The following is an 18,027-nucleotide window of genomic DNA, read 5'->3' as shown; positions in this document are numbered from 1 at the left end:
GTGTCCACATCAGTCCAAACTGTGGTTAAGGACTTGGTGGCGCAATGTTTTTTGTAAACAGGATAAGTATAAGTCCCTAAATAATTGCCCATGCAGAGACATTTGCTTCAGCAAAACATAATGAAAAATGCTAGGCCACCTGACTCCTTAGCAGCACCTCTCCTTTTGGCAGTGGTCCCTCATACCTGGCTCTCTGAACTCTCCTGGCTTGTTGTAGATTGCAGCACCCTCTTGCACAGGCCCACTTCTGTCCTCTTTGTAGGGCTTCTTTTGTTACCTGGTGGCTTTCACTGCCCTGAGACTCAGACTGCCTCAGTCCCCTGGACTTGCCTAGTCACCTAAGCTCTTCCAGTCTCCCAGACTCAGCTGTCCTGAGTTTCTCAGTCCTGTGGGTAAGGAAACTCTCCTGCATGGAGTGTAGTCTCATGTGGATCAACTCTCGTAATGGTAGCACACCTGTCTCATAGCACAGCGCTCTCTCCTGATAGGTCCCTGAGCTATGGTCAGGTCCTTGCTTGAGTCTGCACATGTAAACCGTCACACAGCCTTCAGGTCTCCAGTAAGACCTGGACATGGGATTAAGGGCTTTATCCCACCAAAGACACTTTGAAGCCTTCAAGCTTCAGACCCTGCTCCAGAATTATAAAACCTGGAGAAAATGAAATACCCAGCTTTCTTTGCTCAGTCAAAACACTCCGGAACCCTGCACTCTGCCTTATTTTAACCACTGTGTTGATTTTGCCTATATTCATATGCAGTGGCAGAGCCTAGCACTGTCACAACACTTCAACCGCCTCATCAGCGCATCATCTGGGACCTGTCGTGTCCCAGAATACTACAGGGAGGGAGGGGGGAGGAAAACGTTTGCTTCTGATTGCCTTAGGCAATCACAGCGGGAGTGGGTACCCACTGCGCATGCGCGAGAAGCGCTGTCCTTTGTTAATGGCCCCATAGTCTTCTGGAACCTGTCATGTATCCCAGAAGTCTACAGGGATGGAGGGGGAAGGATAACTTTCGCTTCTGATTGCCTGGCGTGATCGCAGTGGAAGTGGGAGCGGGTACCTGTCAAATTTGGGTACCACCACCCTCCCCCCGCTCCACAAAGGTGCCAATTCTTATCGGGAAGTGGGGGACAAAGGCTTAAAGTGAAACTTCCCCTTTTGGGTGGAGCTCCAATTTAAATTCCCTCAATGCCAATATTGTTAAAGCTGAACTAGGAAGAGATAAAAGAAACAAAAAACACAACCCTGTATTCATTAATACATAGTTTTAACCACTTGCCCTCTGGAAGATTTACCCCCCTTCATGACCAGGTTATTTTTTGCTATGCGGCACTGCACTATTTTAACTGGCACTGGTGCGGTCATACAACACTGTACCCAAATGAAATGTGTTTTTTTTTTTTTTTATTGTAAGCAGTTTGAGTACCTGAATTTGATTTGGTGTCAGCCTCCTTCAGTCAAAGAGCAGAGCTCAGACTGGGAGAGGAAAAAGCACATTGATAGGAGGAGAAAGCAAAGTGACAAGAGAGGTGATCTCGTAACAATGAAAGGAGAAGAAGCACAGTGACCTCACAGTTGGAGCAGGGCCAATGACATCCTGTGCTCACATTAAGGTGGTTGAATAATGCTTGCTGTCATTTAGCGTAAGAGAAGTAGAAATTTTGTAGCAGAGAAGAAGTACTTTGGGGTGGGGAGGGGGAAATTGGCTCCGGAATAAAGGTGTGTTTGGTGAAGTGAGCACAAGTTGCTTTTTTCAACTTGTATTGTGTTAATAATTTTTTACATTTTTTTCGACTGGAATTCTACTTTAAAATTATCACAAGTTCTCATTGTAATGAGATGGGCAACAACAGGGCTGAATGACCTTGCAGCAGTGACGTCGCCTGCCAGCATCCACTGCTCTAGGTGTTGTTGGCTGGAGAGAGAGTTCCCTGCCACCAGTCTTGGCAGCCTCATGTTTACACAGAGAAGCTGGAGCTTTGCAGTCATGTGAACGCATAAACCTTAAACTTGGAAAACAAAAAGGTGTTTAGCCTTTAGCCTTTTCTTTTGATTTTAAGTGAAATATTTGTCATTGGTGGTGGACAGAGGTGATAGGGATAGCTGATGGCATGTACGCTTATGTAGTTTTCTCAGAGAACAAACCAAGGTTTACAGCATTTGCAGAAGTATGCTGAAAATCAGTTTTTTCTGTAAATCAGGCACTCGGTAGCTTCTAGGAGAAAGTAAGCCCAACAGAGAATATTACCTTTCCGCTTGTGTGGATTTTAGTAGGAAAGGCAGGTTGGAACATGCACATATCAACACCATTGCTGGTTAGTTCTCTTGTACAGTCCTTTCTCTAGTGGGATAGAACACAAGGCCGTCTGTACTACCATGGCTTTAAAGAGTTAAGTAACACTTCACTGTCTACATCTGTGATTCCGCTATGTACACTAGTGTCTTGTAGCTTTCTCTCTAGGGGAGAGTGAGTTCTCCTATATTGTCAGAAGTTAACCCTGCCTGTGATCCCAATATAAACTGACGCACTTTTCATGCATTTTTTACAGTTGTGGTGTGAAATTGAATGCTTAGTTTTTTTATGCCAACATAGGAAACGTATTTGTGACCAATTAGCAGAATTGCTAGTAAAGCATCTGTCCACACCTTAGGTATTAATGGTGTAAATGGTTTTCATGCTGCACTGACTATGAATTAATGTGTTACTGTGCTAATGAAAATGTAAAAGGAGAACATTACACACCTTTGCTCACTTAACAATTATTGAGATGTCCTTGTGGAGATACACTGGCACTATAAACTTTCTTCTGTTATTTGTTAGCCTGGGTTCACACTGATGCAGAATTTTCTGTTTTCTGTGCGAATTCCGCACTGCATCAGAATCGCACCCCGTTCATGTGCACTTATGCGGGTGTGTATGTTAAGTTAACAACACCCTGAAATTGGTCTGCAAATGCGGTGCGATGTGCAAAATTGGATTGCATAGGTGTGAATACCCATGTGATCCGATTCTAGTGTGGACCCAAAAAGGGTCTTGAACCTTTTTGGTGCGATGTGAGCCATACAAAATGTATGGCTCCGATCGCACCGCACACAAATTGCATGTGATTTGCACAGGAATGCGGTGTGGTTCCTGTACAAATCACATGCAATGTACCACAAAGCATTAGTGTGAACCTAGCCTTATAGTCTGCAGTGAGAGAGGGAACAAGACGGTGATCAAATGCCACCAAAAGAAAGCTCTATTTGTGTGTAAAAAAGGATGTAAATTTAATTTATGTACAGTATTGCATGACCGCACAATTGTCAGTTAAACTAGCGCAGCGCTATACAGCAAAAAATGGCATAAATTGCAGTATCTATACCATAGTATGTATTCGCTATAACTTTCACACAAAGCAATCAATATACACTTATTGGATTTTTTTTTTACCAAAGACATGTAGCAGATTACATTATGACCTCAATTCATGACTATTTGTCTACTGAGTTCTATTTGTGTGAAAAAAAGGAAATACATTTTGTTTGGGTACAACATTGCATGACCGCGCAATTACCAGTTGAAATAGTGCAGCGCTCTATAGCAAAAAGAGGCCTGGTCATTAAGGGGGGTAAATCCTCAGGATGGCAAGTGATTAAACTTTCCCCAATACATCATTTGCTTGGTATCTGTGTACAAACACTTGGGGGAGTATTTATATACATTTGCAGAGCTGTTCACTGTGCAAAACTGCTTACATTTGTTCTGTGTGAACGCTGGCAAAATTGAATATTACTTGGCTATTTTGTCTCTAGGTTGGAGGTTCTTCATTCAAAAGAAAGGCATGAATCAGGAATATACTGTATTATGGCCACTAGATGGATCTGACCTACAGAGTGTATGAGTATTTATTTCCTATGATCTTTTGCGCCATCTAGTGGCCATAATGCAGAAAACGAATGCAGCCACTACATCTAATTATTGGTAAGCTGCAATATACTACATTTTTGGTTTTGGGTTTATTACCGTGATTGGATTTTAGTACACGACTGGAGCCCTATGCCCCACCCTTTCTTTTTTATTTTTTTTTATTTTGTTGCAATTAGATTTTTTTTTTTTTTTTTTTTAATGCTAATTTTTTCTGTACCTGTTTGAAAGTATTTATATGTAGAAAGACAATTTTGCAAGTGACCAGACTTGACTACAAAATGTCAACTTGCCGGTCTAGGCTGGGTAAAGATCCCGACTTTAAAGTTGGGATCCAACCTAAAGTCTGGAGTGGCACCTGGCTCACCCTCTCAGCATGCCGCTGAGAGCCTTCAGCCAGCTGCTCCTTCTCCCTCCACAGCCCAGTGCTCCAGTAAGCGCAGGGGGGCAGGCAGAGCAGAGAGCGGTGACTGACAGTCAAAGCTCTCTGCTCAGAGTGGCTTTGAAAACTCAGTGATCAGCAGTTATGTGATCACTGAGTTCTCACCCTTAGAGCCAGTGGGGGATAGACCTATGTAATTATAATTTGGGGAAAAAAAACAAACCCCATACTTCTAAAGTCAGTAATTGAACAAAATGCTGACAGGCAGGGTTTTTATAACAGAAGAGACCCTTAAAGTCTGTTCTGTCATTAATGTCCCCTTTGCCTGTCAGCGGGTAATGTGATCTGGGCTGCACATGCACATCCTAGATTTTATTTACGGCCCACTCTACATGCCACAGCGATGTGATTCACATGCGCGCATGTTAGCACATTATGACATTACCTTGCAGGGGATTTTTTATTAATTTTTTATTTTTGCCTGCTGTTTACTACCGCTTTAATTACATACTAAAAATTACTTTGTACAAAAAAAGCATACACTATGAATGTACAATTTAAGCTTGGCCAACCAGTGTGTAGTAGAATATACTGTATATTGAACTGCTGTTCTTTGTCTCTATACGTTTTGTGAAACTGTATATTTGCAGGTCATTCAGCTTTGCTTTCTGTGTAACATGGTTGCAGATTTCATATATACATTCCCTGGCCTGTTTATTAAATCAATCTAGCTAATACCAATAAATGGGTGCTGATAGCTTAAAACAATCCTTATATTTGTTGCAGTTTGCCTAGAAAAGCTTCTGCCACCCAATATCCGGGCCCCTGTGGGTTTACGGTCTGTGTGGTTACGTCTGACAACATGTCTTATTAAGAAGGTGGGCCGTACCTTCAATACTACCTCATTCGGTGTAAACTGCAGCGACTGTAACTTTGTAGTTCTTGCATACATGCATTTTTTTCTTTGTACTTTTTGTCATAAGCAACTGAACTTCTTGACCTTTATTATGATCAGGCTACATTATTCTCTCTTTTAGCTGTTTGCATTAATCAGCAGGCGAATTTAAAGCAGATCCCCACCTAAGAAACACACCAACGATGACTAAAACAATTAAAGCAAATAAGTGCACTTAGGCTGGCCATACATTATACAATTTTCTTTTAGACTTACCAAAACCATATAATATAAGGTCAAACACTTTTAATTTGTATGCAATCAAGCAGGCCCTTGCACTACATAGCTGAAGGTAAATCTAAAGGAAATTAAACAAGACTATTGTGTAATGTATAGCCAGCTTTACTTGTAGTAACACTCTTCTCTCTGTATTACCAGTATATTTGCTTCATCCCCACTACCCTGCGCTGCTTGTTCCTTGCAGTCCATGCTGTTATTAAAAAAAAAAAAGTAATCGGTGGGCCTTGCTTCTACTTCCCTGTTAGCTATGCTTGCATACTGATTACATCTGTGCCAGATCTTGTGTGTGCTGAGATTTGGGGCAGTTTTTTATTGTTGGGGCAGAACAGTGGCAAAGTGGTTAGCACTTCTGCCTAGCAGCACTAGGGTCATCTGTTGAGATCCCAACCACTGCACCACCTGCCTGGAGTTTGCATCTTCTGCCTGCACTAGCATGGGTTTCCTCTGGGTGCTTCTGTTTCTTCCCACACTCCAAATCATGCTGGTAGGCTAACTGGCTCCTGTCTAAATTGGCCCTATTATGTCAAGGTCTGAATGTGAGTTAGGGACCTTAGATTGTAAGCTTCTTGAGCGTTAGGGACTGATGTGAATGTGCAGTGTATGTAAAACGCTGTGTAAATTGACGGCGCTATACACGTACCTGTAATAAGGAAAATAAAATTGATTTCCATGGGGTTAGCAACATGAGCATTGTTACATCAGCCGACACTTTGCCTAAACTCTAGCAACAGTAGTATTCATGCTTGAACTCCAAAGATACTTTTCCCTGGGATCTCGTAAAATTTTGCTTGATTTTGCAGTTTAGTAATGAAATCCCTTTGGAAAGCACTGCTTATGTAGTCTTACCAGGTGGCACCTATGAGGACAGGGCTACATCACCAGTGCCTCAGCATGCAGAGCTGCAATCACCAGGGGATTTTGTGCTTTCGGAGGAAAGATTTGATTTAATACACTGGCCATGGCCAGTCAAATTGCAGAGATAAAATTCTTCTGTAGAATGAAGTGTAATCTAAACTAAGGCCTATGGGCACTCCTGTTTTGAAACTATAGAATTTAACATAAGGTTTATAATTGGAATATGAATCATTTGTGTCTGTTTAATTAAATAACTGCAGCTTCATAGAGAATTACATTTTTATATGGTGAGGAAGAGCTGAAATCACCAAGTATAAGAAATATGTATACCTATTTTCCCTGCAATGAGAAATTAAAATGCAGTTTGTGTCCAACTTCTTAGCATCTGGCTCTTCGATTTGTTTAAATCTCAGGCTGCTTTTCAGAGTTGGGATAAGAATATTTGGGGTTTTCTTATTGTAAAACTCCAGGCAAAGCACCAGTGTACATAGGTGTAAGGCTTTTGTGGGACTTTTACCTGACAAAAGATTTACAATTCTTTCCAATCCAGCGATTTAATAATTGCTGTCAGATGACACAGCCAGGTCCTGCACCCACTGAGCCCTTTCTACAGACTACACTACAGATGAACATCACAGCCACCCAGCTGAGAGCAGCAGCACATTAAAAAGATAGAGAACAATGGGTAATCCAACATAATCCAATCGAGAAATGACAATTCCCAGTCCAGTTCATCCTAAAACCTCGTAATTACAAGCCATATTCCAACCTGTGATTTCCACAGTGATGTTCTTCATTTTGTTCAAACTCTATAGGGAAAGAGTTAGTGGTTCTCTCAAAAAACAGTGCACTAATCCTCTTGACTGGACCAGTAGCAGGCTTAATTATGTTATAATAAAGAGCGTTCAGAGCTTTTGTGCGCTATGTGATAGAAGGTTCACTCCAAATTTGTCTAGATTTCAGGAATGGAAAGGGGGCTGTAGTGCTTAAGAAATTCCCACATTGGATGGGCACAGGGCTATGTGTTCTCCATCGCCTGCAAAAGAGCTGAAAATTAGAACTCCCTGAGCAGCTGTAATTGGACGAAATTGGCGGGCTGCAGAGTAATGTGCAGCTCCCAGCCTATTTAAGCCCATGCCAGAGCACTTGTGATTACAGCACCAACAGGAGTGACAGAGAACCACTCTCCCATATTTATGAACTTGTCGCAATGTTGGTTAGCGGGGTTCTGTCATCCAGTATAAGGTTGGAGGGACAAAGTAAAAACGTTGTTATTACATTAACAGTTAGTGTGAGCCTTTAAGGCTTGGCGGTTTGTGAAATGTTGGTATCTGTGGATTAATGGTTTACCCCATAATATACACCGCTACAGTTTTAAGCCATTAAAAAAAATAATTTTGTGTGTGTACTTATTTCAGGTTTGTTATTACAATAGTTATTTGTGACCCGGGTGTCTCATGCCATGAGACGTCTCATAAATTAACCTCACAATTTATATGTCCAGCTTGGGTAAAAGGTTACAGCGAAGCAGTTTATTCCGTGGCTTACACCTGTGGCTTATGGATTACACACTGGTTGACTGCACTTCTTTGATGGGCCATGTCAGGGAAGGCAAATATTGTGGCAATTGAACACAGTTTTTTTTTTTTCTTGCACCAAAATGTGTTGGATTTTAGGGGGCCAATGGTATCTGTTGAGTTGTGGAGTTTTTTTTTAATTCAAATAATATAATTGTACTTTTATAAAAGCAGCTACTGTATAGATTGTATGAATACTTGTGTTCATGCTTAGATTTTTAGATTTGGTTATAATATAAATTCTTTTTTTTTTTTATTCTTGATAGAGTAGGTTCAGTGCATGTTCTTTTTGCTCTTGTTATTGAAAGATCATTTTTTTTCTGTACAATATATTTAGAGTGAATTTACTGAACATTTGAAAGCCCGTGAAGCAATACATAGTTGCATTTTAGGATTTCATTTCACTTCACTTCAAATCAAATATATTTTATTGAGCTAAACCTTAAAAGGTATGCAAATAAAGTTTAGCGACCTTGTACTAGAATGAGAAATTGACTCTGAAAGAGACTACATTTTTTTTTTATCAAACAGAGGAATGTTTTGATGAATTTAGTTAGCTTTTACCTGTCCTTGTCCATTTTTTTTCTAAACAAGTTTAAACTTCTAGAGTTGAAATGACTTCTGCACTATTGGACCTGTTAGGGTGTCTTTTGCAGAGACCTAAATCGATATAATAACAAACCATAACAATTGTGAAACCTGCTGTAGATCACATCAAACCACAGAATTGGTACACTGTACTTTTGGAAAAATGTTAACTTCAATTATTTACTTCTGAACCATAGGTTACACGTGTGTTTTAAGATTTGGGGGATCTCTACACGTCACATTTTTACTGGCTGCATGTATTAGGTATGCAGGTTTTCAATTGGGAAAATTCTGCTTCCTCTCAGAGATTATTATTATTATTAATAGTAGCAGTAGGGGTAGAGAATGTACTTGCCCACAGCTCACTGGAATGCAAAAAAGAGAGAGATGAGTTCAGGTTGTCTGAGTGCTTCCCTAGGCAGTAGCATATCAGGAATTTGACAAACATTAGTGATAATTTGCTCTCTGGCTGAAATCCTTAGGTGGTCAAAATAGTTTGAACCTAGTAATCTCTAACGTTGGGCACCATTGAGCTGTTTATAGCCACCATAAGGCTTTACTCACACATCTGTTTGCCTTCGCTGGGGTGTAAGCTTCTTGCATGTTACTTTTACTTATAGCAACTTAGCAATGCTTGAAGCACGGGGACTTTTATGTAAGCTTTATTTCTATTTCACAGTTTCCCATTACTATTTTGTGGTGCAACACTGGATCAAATGATTCAAAAGCACAAAAACCTAGTGCGAGTAGTGCCTAAGCCTCTCTGCTTTGCCATTGTGGCTATATGACTGTCATGGGTATTGCTCCAGAAGTCAATGACAGCTAGTTTATTGAGACTTACTTAAGCGAATGGGGGGAGGTACAGGCAGGTATATGGAAAGCATGTGTCCTGACGAAGGGCGTATTGTACTTAAGCATGTTAATGCACCCCATGTGAACAAGGCCTCCTGTTTAGCAGGAGTTTTGTAAATTATGTTGTGTTTGTCCACTAATAATAATTTTAGTGTATTTTAATGAAAATGGCGATTTGATAAACATTTTGTGCAAGTATTGCAGTGCCTAAAAAATCAGTAGTACATTTTTTTAATTTTCTATTCTACTGGTCATGTGCTTTCAGAAAATGTATGATTTGGAGGTCTTTTACAAACTCTGTAATCTATGAAAGAAAAATGGTAACCTCCAGATTTTAAGAGTAAATAATTTTTAGTTACAGTTTTGTGCACCTTCAGTTTTCGCCATTGTAGAAAAAGGCACAATTTAAAATTTACAACTTTTTGTTATTTATTAACACAATACAGTTTTAGCTTTTATATTTAGTATGAATTTTTCAGGAATTTTGTAAGTTTTGCCATGCATGTATCCACTAACAATGATTTTAGTGCATTTTTAGTGAAAATATTGTTTTGATTAACATTTGTGCAAATATCACAGGACATCACAAATCAGTAGCAACTTCTTTTCATTCTACTAATCCTATGCTTTCAGAAAATGTATATGGGGGAGGATGCAGGGGTCCTTAAACTCTGAAAGCTGTAAGGGAAAAAGAAAAAATTGCAAAAATGATCTGGTTCCCTGAGTTCAAAAGTGGAGCGGAGGGCCTGAGGGTGAAAGGGTTAATGTGATAGGTGAGGCAAGCAGCCAGTAACAACAGTAATGGGAACTTTGTCTCTGTCGCTATATGATAGTGCTGGGTCCCTGAGTGGCCAAGCACCAGCGCTGTCACCTTGAACAAAGAATTGTAAGTCGCATACTCCCCTATGCCCAGAAATACAGAAAATTTTTGTAACTCCTGGCAACCACGAGAGTCCCCAGGACTGAGGAAAGGGGATTATGTGTTGTGGGTCAATCAGAGATTAAACTGAACTTGTTGCTGTTCACTATATGGGAAAAACACAGGCTCAGTTTAAGGAGATGTAGTGACTTCTTGGCTGGTATATGCTTAAAATTTTGTAAAGCTCTGCCTTCTAATTTAGTAGTTTTGCCGAATAACTTCCAAAAGTTGTTTTTAGAACATTTCAGTGTGCCTGTCCTGAAGTATTTATACGTTAGATATTCTGTACATAGCTGTAATGTGTCCGAGACTTATCAATTTTATAACAGCATGCTTTCCATCAGACTAGCTTGTAATGAAATGTTCTTTATATATCTTTTAACAGGTATCTTACTGAAGAGGGATTTGACGCTTGTAGAGGTTCATCAGATAAAGTGAATAAAAGTGCTATTCTCCTTGTTGCTCTCAATGTAAGTTCATTTTCTGATTTAATAACCTAATTCTTTGATACGTTGTAGCTCTGCTGAAGAACACCATTCTAGGTTTTGTGTCATGCTTAAAGTACAGATACATTTCCTGTAATTCCTTCTCTAGCATTTTAAAGCATTCTTGTTTTTGAGACATGAGTAGAACAACCACTCCTGTATAGACCATACCTCAGAGCAGCCCTGCCTTCATCAAATGGTGATACTGACCCAGTGGTGGTGTTTTGCAGCTTTTTAAAGATCTTCGAATTCCACAAGTGAAAATATAAAAATGACAAAAATAGATTATGAAATGCTCCTGGGTTGTATTACGGCCAAGAGTCTCTACCAAATTCTTTTCTGCATTGTGAAATGAGATGCCATTGGGGAGGGATGCAAAGATTTACAACAGGACAGGAATCCACATTTTCAGTACCATGTAACTAGTCCACGTCATCATACGAGCTGGTGTACCCCCTTGACAAACTAAAGTACTGACCAGATTGAGGCTACATTCACACAAACGTCTACATTCCACAGTGTAGCTGCGTTTAGAAGACTTCTCTAAAAGCAGCTGGGCTCACATAATGCAAAGTGATCTTGTTATTCATACATAACGATTAGCAATATTTAGCTGCAAACAGTTTAGCTGTGTTTAGAAAAGTGCTGGGAAAGTAAAATGTATTGTGATAGGTTCTAATTTCCTTGTTCATTAGGACAAAATATCCTCTAGTTAGATGCTGTGACGTTATCGGGTGTACCCATCTTCGCTACATGTGACAGTTGTTTACGGCATCCCAAGTGCAGCTCACAATGCAGTGCATTTGCAGGCACCAAATTCCATAGTACCATGCAGTTTGGTGCAGTGTATTTTTAAAATTAGCACTATGCATGTGAACTGGCCCTCTTCTCCTCTCAAGCAAGCACACAATAGTAAGCACCAGCTTTGCTCTGTACTCCATTTCAATTACCCAGCCCTATCTCCTTGCTCAGAAAGCTACCAACAAAGAGGAAGATAAGTTGCTTGGGATATAACATCCCCTCAAGAATAGGGTATTGAGAAAAAAAACACAGAAAAAAGGCTGATGCAACTAAACTCATATACAAACTGCAACTGTCTGCAGGTAATTTTTCAATTGTAGATTACTGTAGCCTTGGAACTGGTGTGAGAGCTAGGTGGCAGTGAGTAGCAGTGTTTGCCCTCAGCAGAACACAAAACACATATATCAGTCTTTTGTTAGCACTGGTATATTAAGATAATTTGCTAAAAGATGGTAAAAGTTAGCTTGACGGTCTGCTTTTCCTACTTTTATACTTCACTTTTTTACAAGCTCACATTGTTCAGAGCCTTGTCCGTTTGCCTTGTGATTTGAATGATCCAGTATATGAGATCATTGTTGGCTGTTAAAGAATTTATGAATATTGTTCTTTTGGATCTTGAACTATTACGCATAATCTATTTCACAGGTATAGTTCTAACATGTAATACTAGAATTTAGCAAAATATGAAAATGTGTTCCTTACGTTCTAAATGACATTTAAAGCAAAGAAAAAGAAAACTATTATTTCTCGTACATTGAGGGACACCGTAAGTCTTCACCTTTGGGTTATACTGCTGCCTCCAGGGGACTGGATACTGGCAAACAAAAAAACTGCCAGTTCTTCTTCAGAAGGGGTTAATGCTGAAGAACTGAGCACTGCCATCATATGCAGAATGGAGTGTCAAATGCTCTGTGTTTTTTTTCTTTCCACCATTCAGTATCAAGGAAGACTCCCATTATTCCGATTTCTGGTCTGTTCAAATTGCCCCTCACCCCTACAGTGACTTTTGTCTCATCTGGCTATCTGAGCCTCACCAAGTACCAGCTATCTCCAGAGTCCTCCTTCACTCTGCTGGGCAAGGTTGAGTTCCCTGCCTTGTCAGTTAGGGTCTCTGCAACAGTCATGCAAGGCTTTATGGTCAAATGCACCCAGTTTTTGACAGGGTCTGACTGCTGAGGCTCTATTCATACTCACGGGCCATACTCAGTGTCTATTGCAGCCTTAGTGGCAGTTGAGCCATTGGTCACAGTGACCAGTGTTTCTTACTCCAGAAAGTGGTTATAAACACTCTCATATATCCAGTGAAGTGAACAGCCTCAGGTGGTACACAGAGATGAAACAAATCCTCCTACATAGGCTTTACTTGATTATCTGCAGTCTTCTCTTTCATACATCCCTTCATTAGGTCTGATTTTTTTTAGGTAAAAAAAGGTCAGGGAGCTACAGTTAGAGCTCTCTGAGAGATGATTGGAGGAAAGAGACACACCCCACACACATACACACCCCATGTACATACTCAGTTTCACCATGCTGACTCAATGGAATTTAACCTTGATCTCTCTGGCGGGGGATTCGTTTTTTGCTTTACTCTTCTGGTTCAGGATTCAGCGTCTGGATTGCAGAGTCCATTTTCCAAGCTTATAGTCTCTGGATTGGGGGTTTTCCTTCCCTGTCTCTTCCTAAGTATAGGAGTACTTTCTTTCTTTTATTTCTGGCATCAGGCATTGAGAGAAACAGGCCTCACCCCTTTGTGGTTTTGATAATGCTGTTGGTACTGCTTTGCCACAAAACTAAGGCATGGTGGTTGTGGGAGAGGTAATCCTGGGCTGGCTTAAAGTGTTTTTATTTGCCAATGTCCATTCTTCCTTTAAGTGGCAGTATAACCCAAACATAAAGGCTTCCTGGGTCCAATCAATGAACTCCAAGAAAAGTATTTTGCAGTGAGTAAAAAAAAACTTATTTTACTACATAGTACAAAGAAGTACTTTTATAATTTTGCATTTTTTTTTTGTATAGTAGAAAAAGATTAGGGGACAATTAATCCGCTTTCCTTTTTAAATGTATGTAAATACAGGTTTACAGATAAAAGCAGTAATGGTACTTAATAACCCTTGTCCTATCATACTTCATCTCCTATAGTGCTGAAATGATTCTCTGCTGGATACCAGATGCTTATGTTAATTATCGCATGGCAGTTCAAATGATTTGTGCTTCAGCTGAGCAATTGGCTTAATTCCGTGCTTTAGTGACTTCCAACCAGAACCAGGAAAACAAAGCTATAACTCAAATCGGCTGTCATATGTCATTTTCTCTCATTGCTGAATGTTTTGAAATGTTCATTTCATTGTAAATTCTTTATATTTTATAGTGTGATTTATAATCTTTGAGATTGGATTGTACAGTACTGTGCATTCAAGAATGGGTGTTTTATGAACTGTTGCTCTCCAGCTTTTTAAAAGTTTGACTTGCATTCTGACTCAGTCCTTTCTTCAGTAGCCCTATATTGATTTGACTTTGTCTAGCTGAGGGCAATTTGAGCTGCCAAACATGCACTTGGATTTTATTTACCTATTGTGGGCTGACAACACAGAGCTTTTTTGTGGACTGAGTGTTGTCAGCCCTGTTAAGTTTTTTGTTTTGTTAAACTACTCAACCATTCCTTCTGTGTTCACCTCCAAAGCACAGGTACCAATTAACTATAGCTGGCTATACACTAGTGGAATTTAATTTGAAATGCTTCATTTGAAGAATGTTCTTTAGATTTTCAAATTGTTGATGATGAGAAATTTCAAAGGAGCAGAGCTGGAGCAGCAGAAAATAGCAGTGTCACACATGGTGCAAATCGTAGGAGGGAAATAGTGGTAGGTGAGAGGAGGATCAGCAAACCAAAGGATCAGCAGAGCTGGGGGTTACTACTGAGTGGGGGATCAGCAGTGCTGTAACAGTGTATGTGGTTTTCCCTCCGGAAATTATATTAATTCCAATATTCAAAATTAAATACATATGAAATTTTGAAGTATTTTCGAATTACATTCATCAAGTCCTCGAATGTGCTTAGAATTTTCGTGCAAATGTTCATACGAACATCTGCTATTGCATGATCAGTTTTAAAGTCCTAAGATAACTGTGAAAGTTAAAATTATTTTTTGGGATAACACAGACCAATGAGAAATGAGCATAGGACAGGACACAGCTTTGAATTTCTGATTTCCACCAATCCCAAAACAAAATAAAACTCTTTCAGTGGTTTTTTAACAGACCAAAGGGAGCTAGTCAAAGCCTTTCATTGTTAGGGTTTACGCACATGGAGAAATCTCACAGAGATCTAGGAACCAGCTACAAATAAAGCCGGTTATGGTAGTCATTATTTCACCTATATGATTTTAAATTACATATTTACATACAGTTAAAGTCACTCAGCAATTTGTGTGTAAATATATCAAGACAAATCCTGGTCGCCATTGTCCTGTTTTACGTGGAGATATACGGTCACGTTACAAAAGAATATATACATGTACAATCCTAACTTATTCATACTGTGAAACACGCATGTAAGTGATCTATACAATCTCTCCCACTAACGTAACTAGTGCATAATATCCCCTGTGCCTACACACATGCATCTACATGTAACTGATTCATAATATCCCTTGTGCCTGTACACCATTGTGGCTGATGCATAATGTCCCTGGTACACACACACCAATGCAATTGATGCATAATGTCTCCTGTGTGCGCACACACACACCAATGTAACTGATGCCTAATGTCTCCTGTGATATGTCTGGGTGTCATCAGCATAGAAATTATATTGAAAGGAAGAGGTATAAATCAAAAATAGGAGCCAAACATTGCCTATAATAATATGCCTTAAATAAAATGAAAATTTGTCTTTAAAATCATATATTCTACAAAATATAAATGGAAGTAATGGTGCACTGTGGTGAAAAAAAAAATACTCCTTTGGCCTCAGAAACTGGTATTGCTTTCTTAACCAAAAATTACTACTTATGGGCATTTTTTATTATTGCCCATCAATCTGACATTTGTATTTCTGACTGTTCCTCCAGGCAGAATGCCTTCCGTTGCAAGATATTTGTTGATTTTCTTGCATGAATTGCCTGTTTCAAAACCCCTATAACATTTCAACTGGATTGAAATCTTTCAAGCCAGACAACTGTTGACAGACCACTATATATTTGCATAACAAACAGCATTTTGTTCCAGAAGGTCTTGGCTCAAATGTTCAATTGCAAATTGTAGTTTTGCTCTGTTTGTCTTGGAAAGCACACCTTCTATCACAGTCAGGGGTCAGGCTCAGAGACCAGTAGCTATAGCAGTAGAGAGGCTCCCACCAACCAGCTGGAGACGTACACAAGCAGGTCATCCTGGTGGATGACACAGGCTCAGCCGTGGTTCAGGGTCTAAACAATAACTGGTATTTACCAGAGCTGCTGATAGTGGAGATGGGTTTTGCTGTGTATTTGTACCAGTTTGTGTCTTCAGGATTGTCCCACCAGGAGTTCAGTAAGCCCAGGATCCAGTCACAGATATAGCACGTAGGGATCAAATAGAAGCATAGTCAGTAAACAAGCTAAAGGTTGGTAATAAGTGGTTGTAGGTTGGGATAAAGCAGAAGTGTAGTTGAGGAACATGCAAAGGCCAGTAACGAGCAGTAGTGCAGATAAGGACAGCTTGAGGTACACAAAGAAGCAAGATATGCTGGAGAGAGCACAATAATATGGAAATCAGGAACATGGCAAGATTACCCAAGGATTCAGACAGGATGCTGTCCAGCTCCTCAGGTAGCTCAGCAAGAAGAGCTACTGATAGGTGAAGCAGATTTCGTGGGTTCAGATCCTGGTCCTGGCACCTCCCCGGTGGTTAAATTGGTGAAATGTCTTTCTGATTGTAGATGCATGCACTTTGACACCAGCTGTTGCACAAATTATCTGTGCATCCCACAATAATGTTTTGGGGTTCTTGGAGTCTTTTAAGATCAAACGATGAGTCTTGGGTTAAATTTTCTGGGTTGGCCAGTCCTGGAAAAATGAACAGTCATTGTTAGAAGTCATTTGAAATTAAACCATTTTAAGATTCAATTTCCCTTCAGTGACATGATAGGCTTCAGATAATTTGCCTATCTTTTAAATTCCTTGCGAGACTCATAGGCATTCACAAGTTTCTTTGTGAACTTTAGAGAGATCTTTTGATGACAGCACACAGATCAGTAGCAAACAGAACACCAGACCCTAGGCATCTTTGGTTTAAATAAGACAGGGTCCATCTGTATACTCCCTGATTAAGTTCTAATCGTTGGCACCTAATCAGGAACACTTGACTGATTTGTTGCTTTTTTGCTATACAGTGGTGGTAAATGTAGGGATGTACTGCCTTTTTCCGTGTGACAAATCTGCATTTACGGTAACTAAGATTATGAAAACATATACACCATATCAACATTATAATGTGTATTTGTACAAAATTTGCAGGGTCATTCATCCTGTGAAACTACATGTGCATTTGTTCTATGTGAATAGGGGCACAAATTAATATTAGGCTATTTTCTCTCCAGGTTGAATGTTTTTCATCCATGCAGGGTAGTGAGAATTAGGAAAATACTGCATTATGGCCATTGAATAGAGCTAACGATCACAGGAAATAAATACTACTGTATAAAGCAATGGGGATTGCAGTGATACTATTTCTATATACTGTATGTTTGAGAAACGTTTAATGCAAATTAAGGGCTGCAAGGGCTGGGACAGTGATAATAATGGGGGATTTTAACTACTTGTAAATTGCCTGGAGTAATGGTACTGCAGAAACAGTTAAAGGGCAAACATTTTTAAACCTACTACAGGACAATTTTATGGTACAATTCATAGAAGCCCCTACTAGGAATGATGCTCTGCTGGACCTGGTAATCTCAAACCAAGCAGAGCTTATTACGAATGTCCATATAAAAGAACATCTGGGTAGCAGTGACCATAACATGATTTCATTTATTGTTAGCTGTAAACAGCGAGCACATATAGGAAAAATAAAAAAGCTCAATTTCAACGAAGCTAATTTTCCAAGGCTGAGAGCTGCTCTCCAAGACTTAAACTGGGAGGGAATGTTGGCATCGATGAACACAACAGAAATGGGAGTTCTTCAAAAGACTGTATGTGAACACACTGCAAAATATATTCCCATGGGCAACAAGTTTAAAAGACTAAAAATCAAACCTATGTGGCTTACAGCCAAAGTTAAAAAAGCTATAGCTAATAAGAAAAGAGCTTTTATTAAATATAAAAATGAAGGAATGCTATCATCGTTTAAACATTACAAAGAATACAACAGAATATGCGAAAAAGAAATAAAGGCCACAAAAATTGAAAATTAATGACAGATTGCAAAAGATAGCAGGAACAACCCCCAAAAATTATTCAAATATATTAATAGTAAAAAGGTCCGGTCTG

General features: G+C 39.6%; 1 protein-coding gene across 2 annotated transcripts in view; it reads left to right on the top strand.

Annotated features, from left to right (window-relative positions):
- The window catches only part of TDRD3 (tudor domain containing 3), a 378,807-nt gene that overhangs the window by 108,551 nt on the left and 252,229 nt on the right, over window positions 1–18,027 (top strand). Inside the window, exon 2 of one of the 2 annotated variants that reach the window (XM_089668374.1) lies at window positions 10,663–10,747. In XM_089668374.1, coding sequence (XP_089524500.1) covers window positions 10,663–10,747 — 85 coding nt within the window. Of the gene's footprint in view, window positions 1–10,662; window positions 10,748–18,027 lie in introns of those variants that run through there. The other variant, XM_089668381.1, reaches the window with a different exon arrangement.

The sequence above is a fragment of the Staurois parvus genome, unplaced genomic scaffold (genome assembly GCF_062004578.1).
Source record: "Staurois parvus isolate SC_StPar_1 unplaced genomic scaffold, SC_StPar_1.0 ptg000007l, whole genome shotgun sequence".
Classification (NCBI taxonomy): domain Eukaryota; kingdom Metazoa; phylum Chordata; class Amphibia; order Anura; family Ranidae; genus Staurois; species Staurois parvus.
This window is presented reverse-complemented; position numbering and strand designations above follow the sequence as displayed.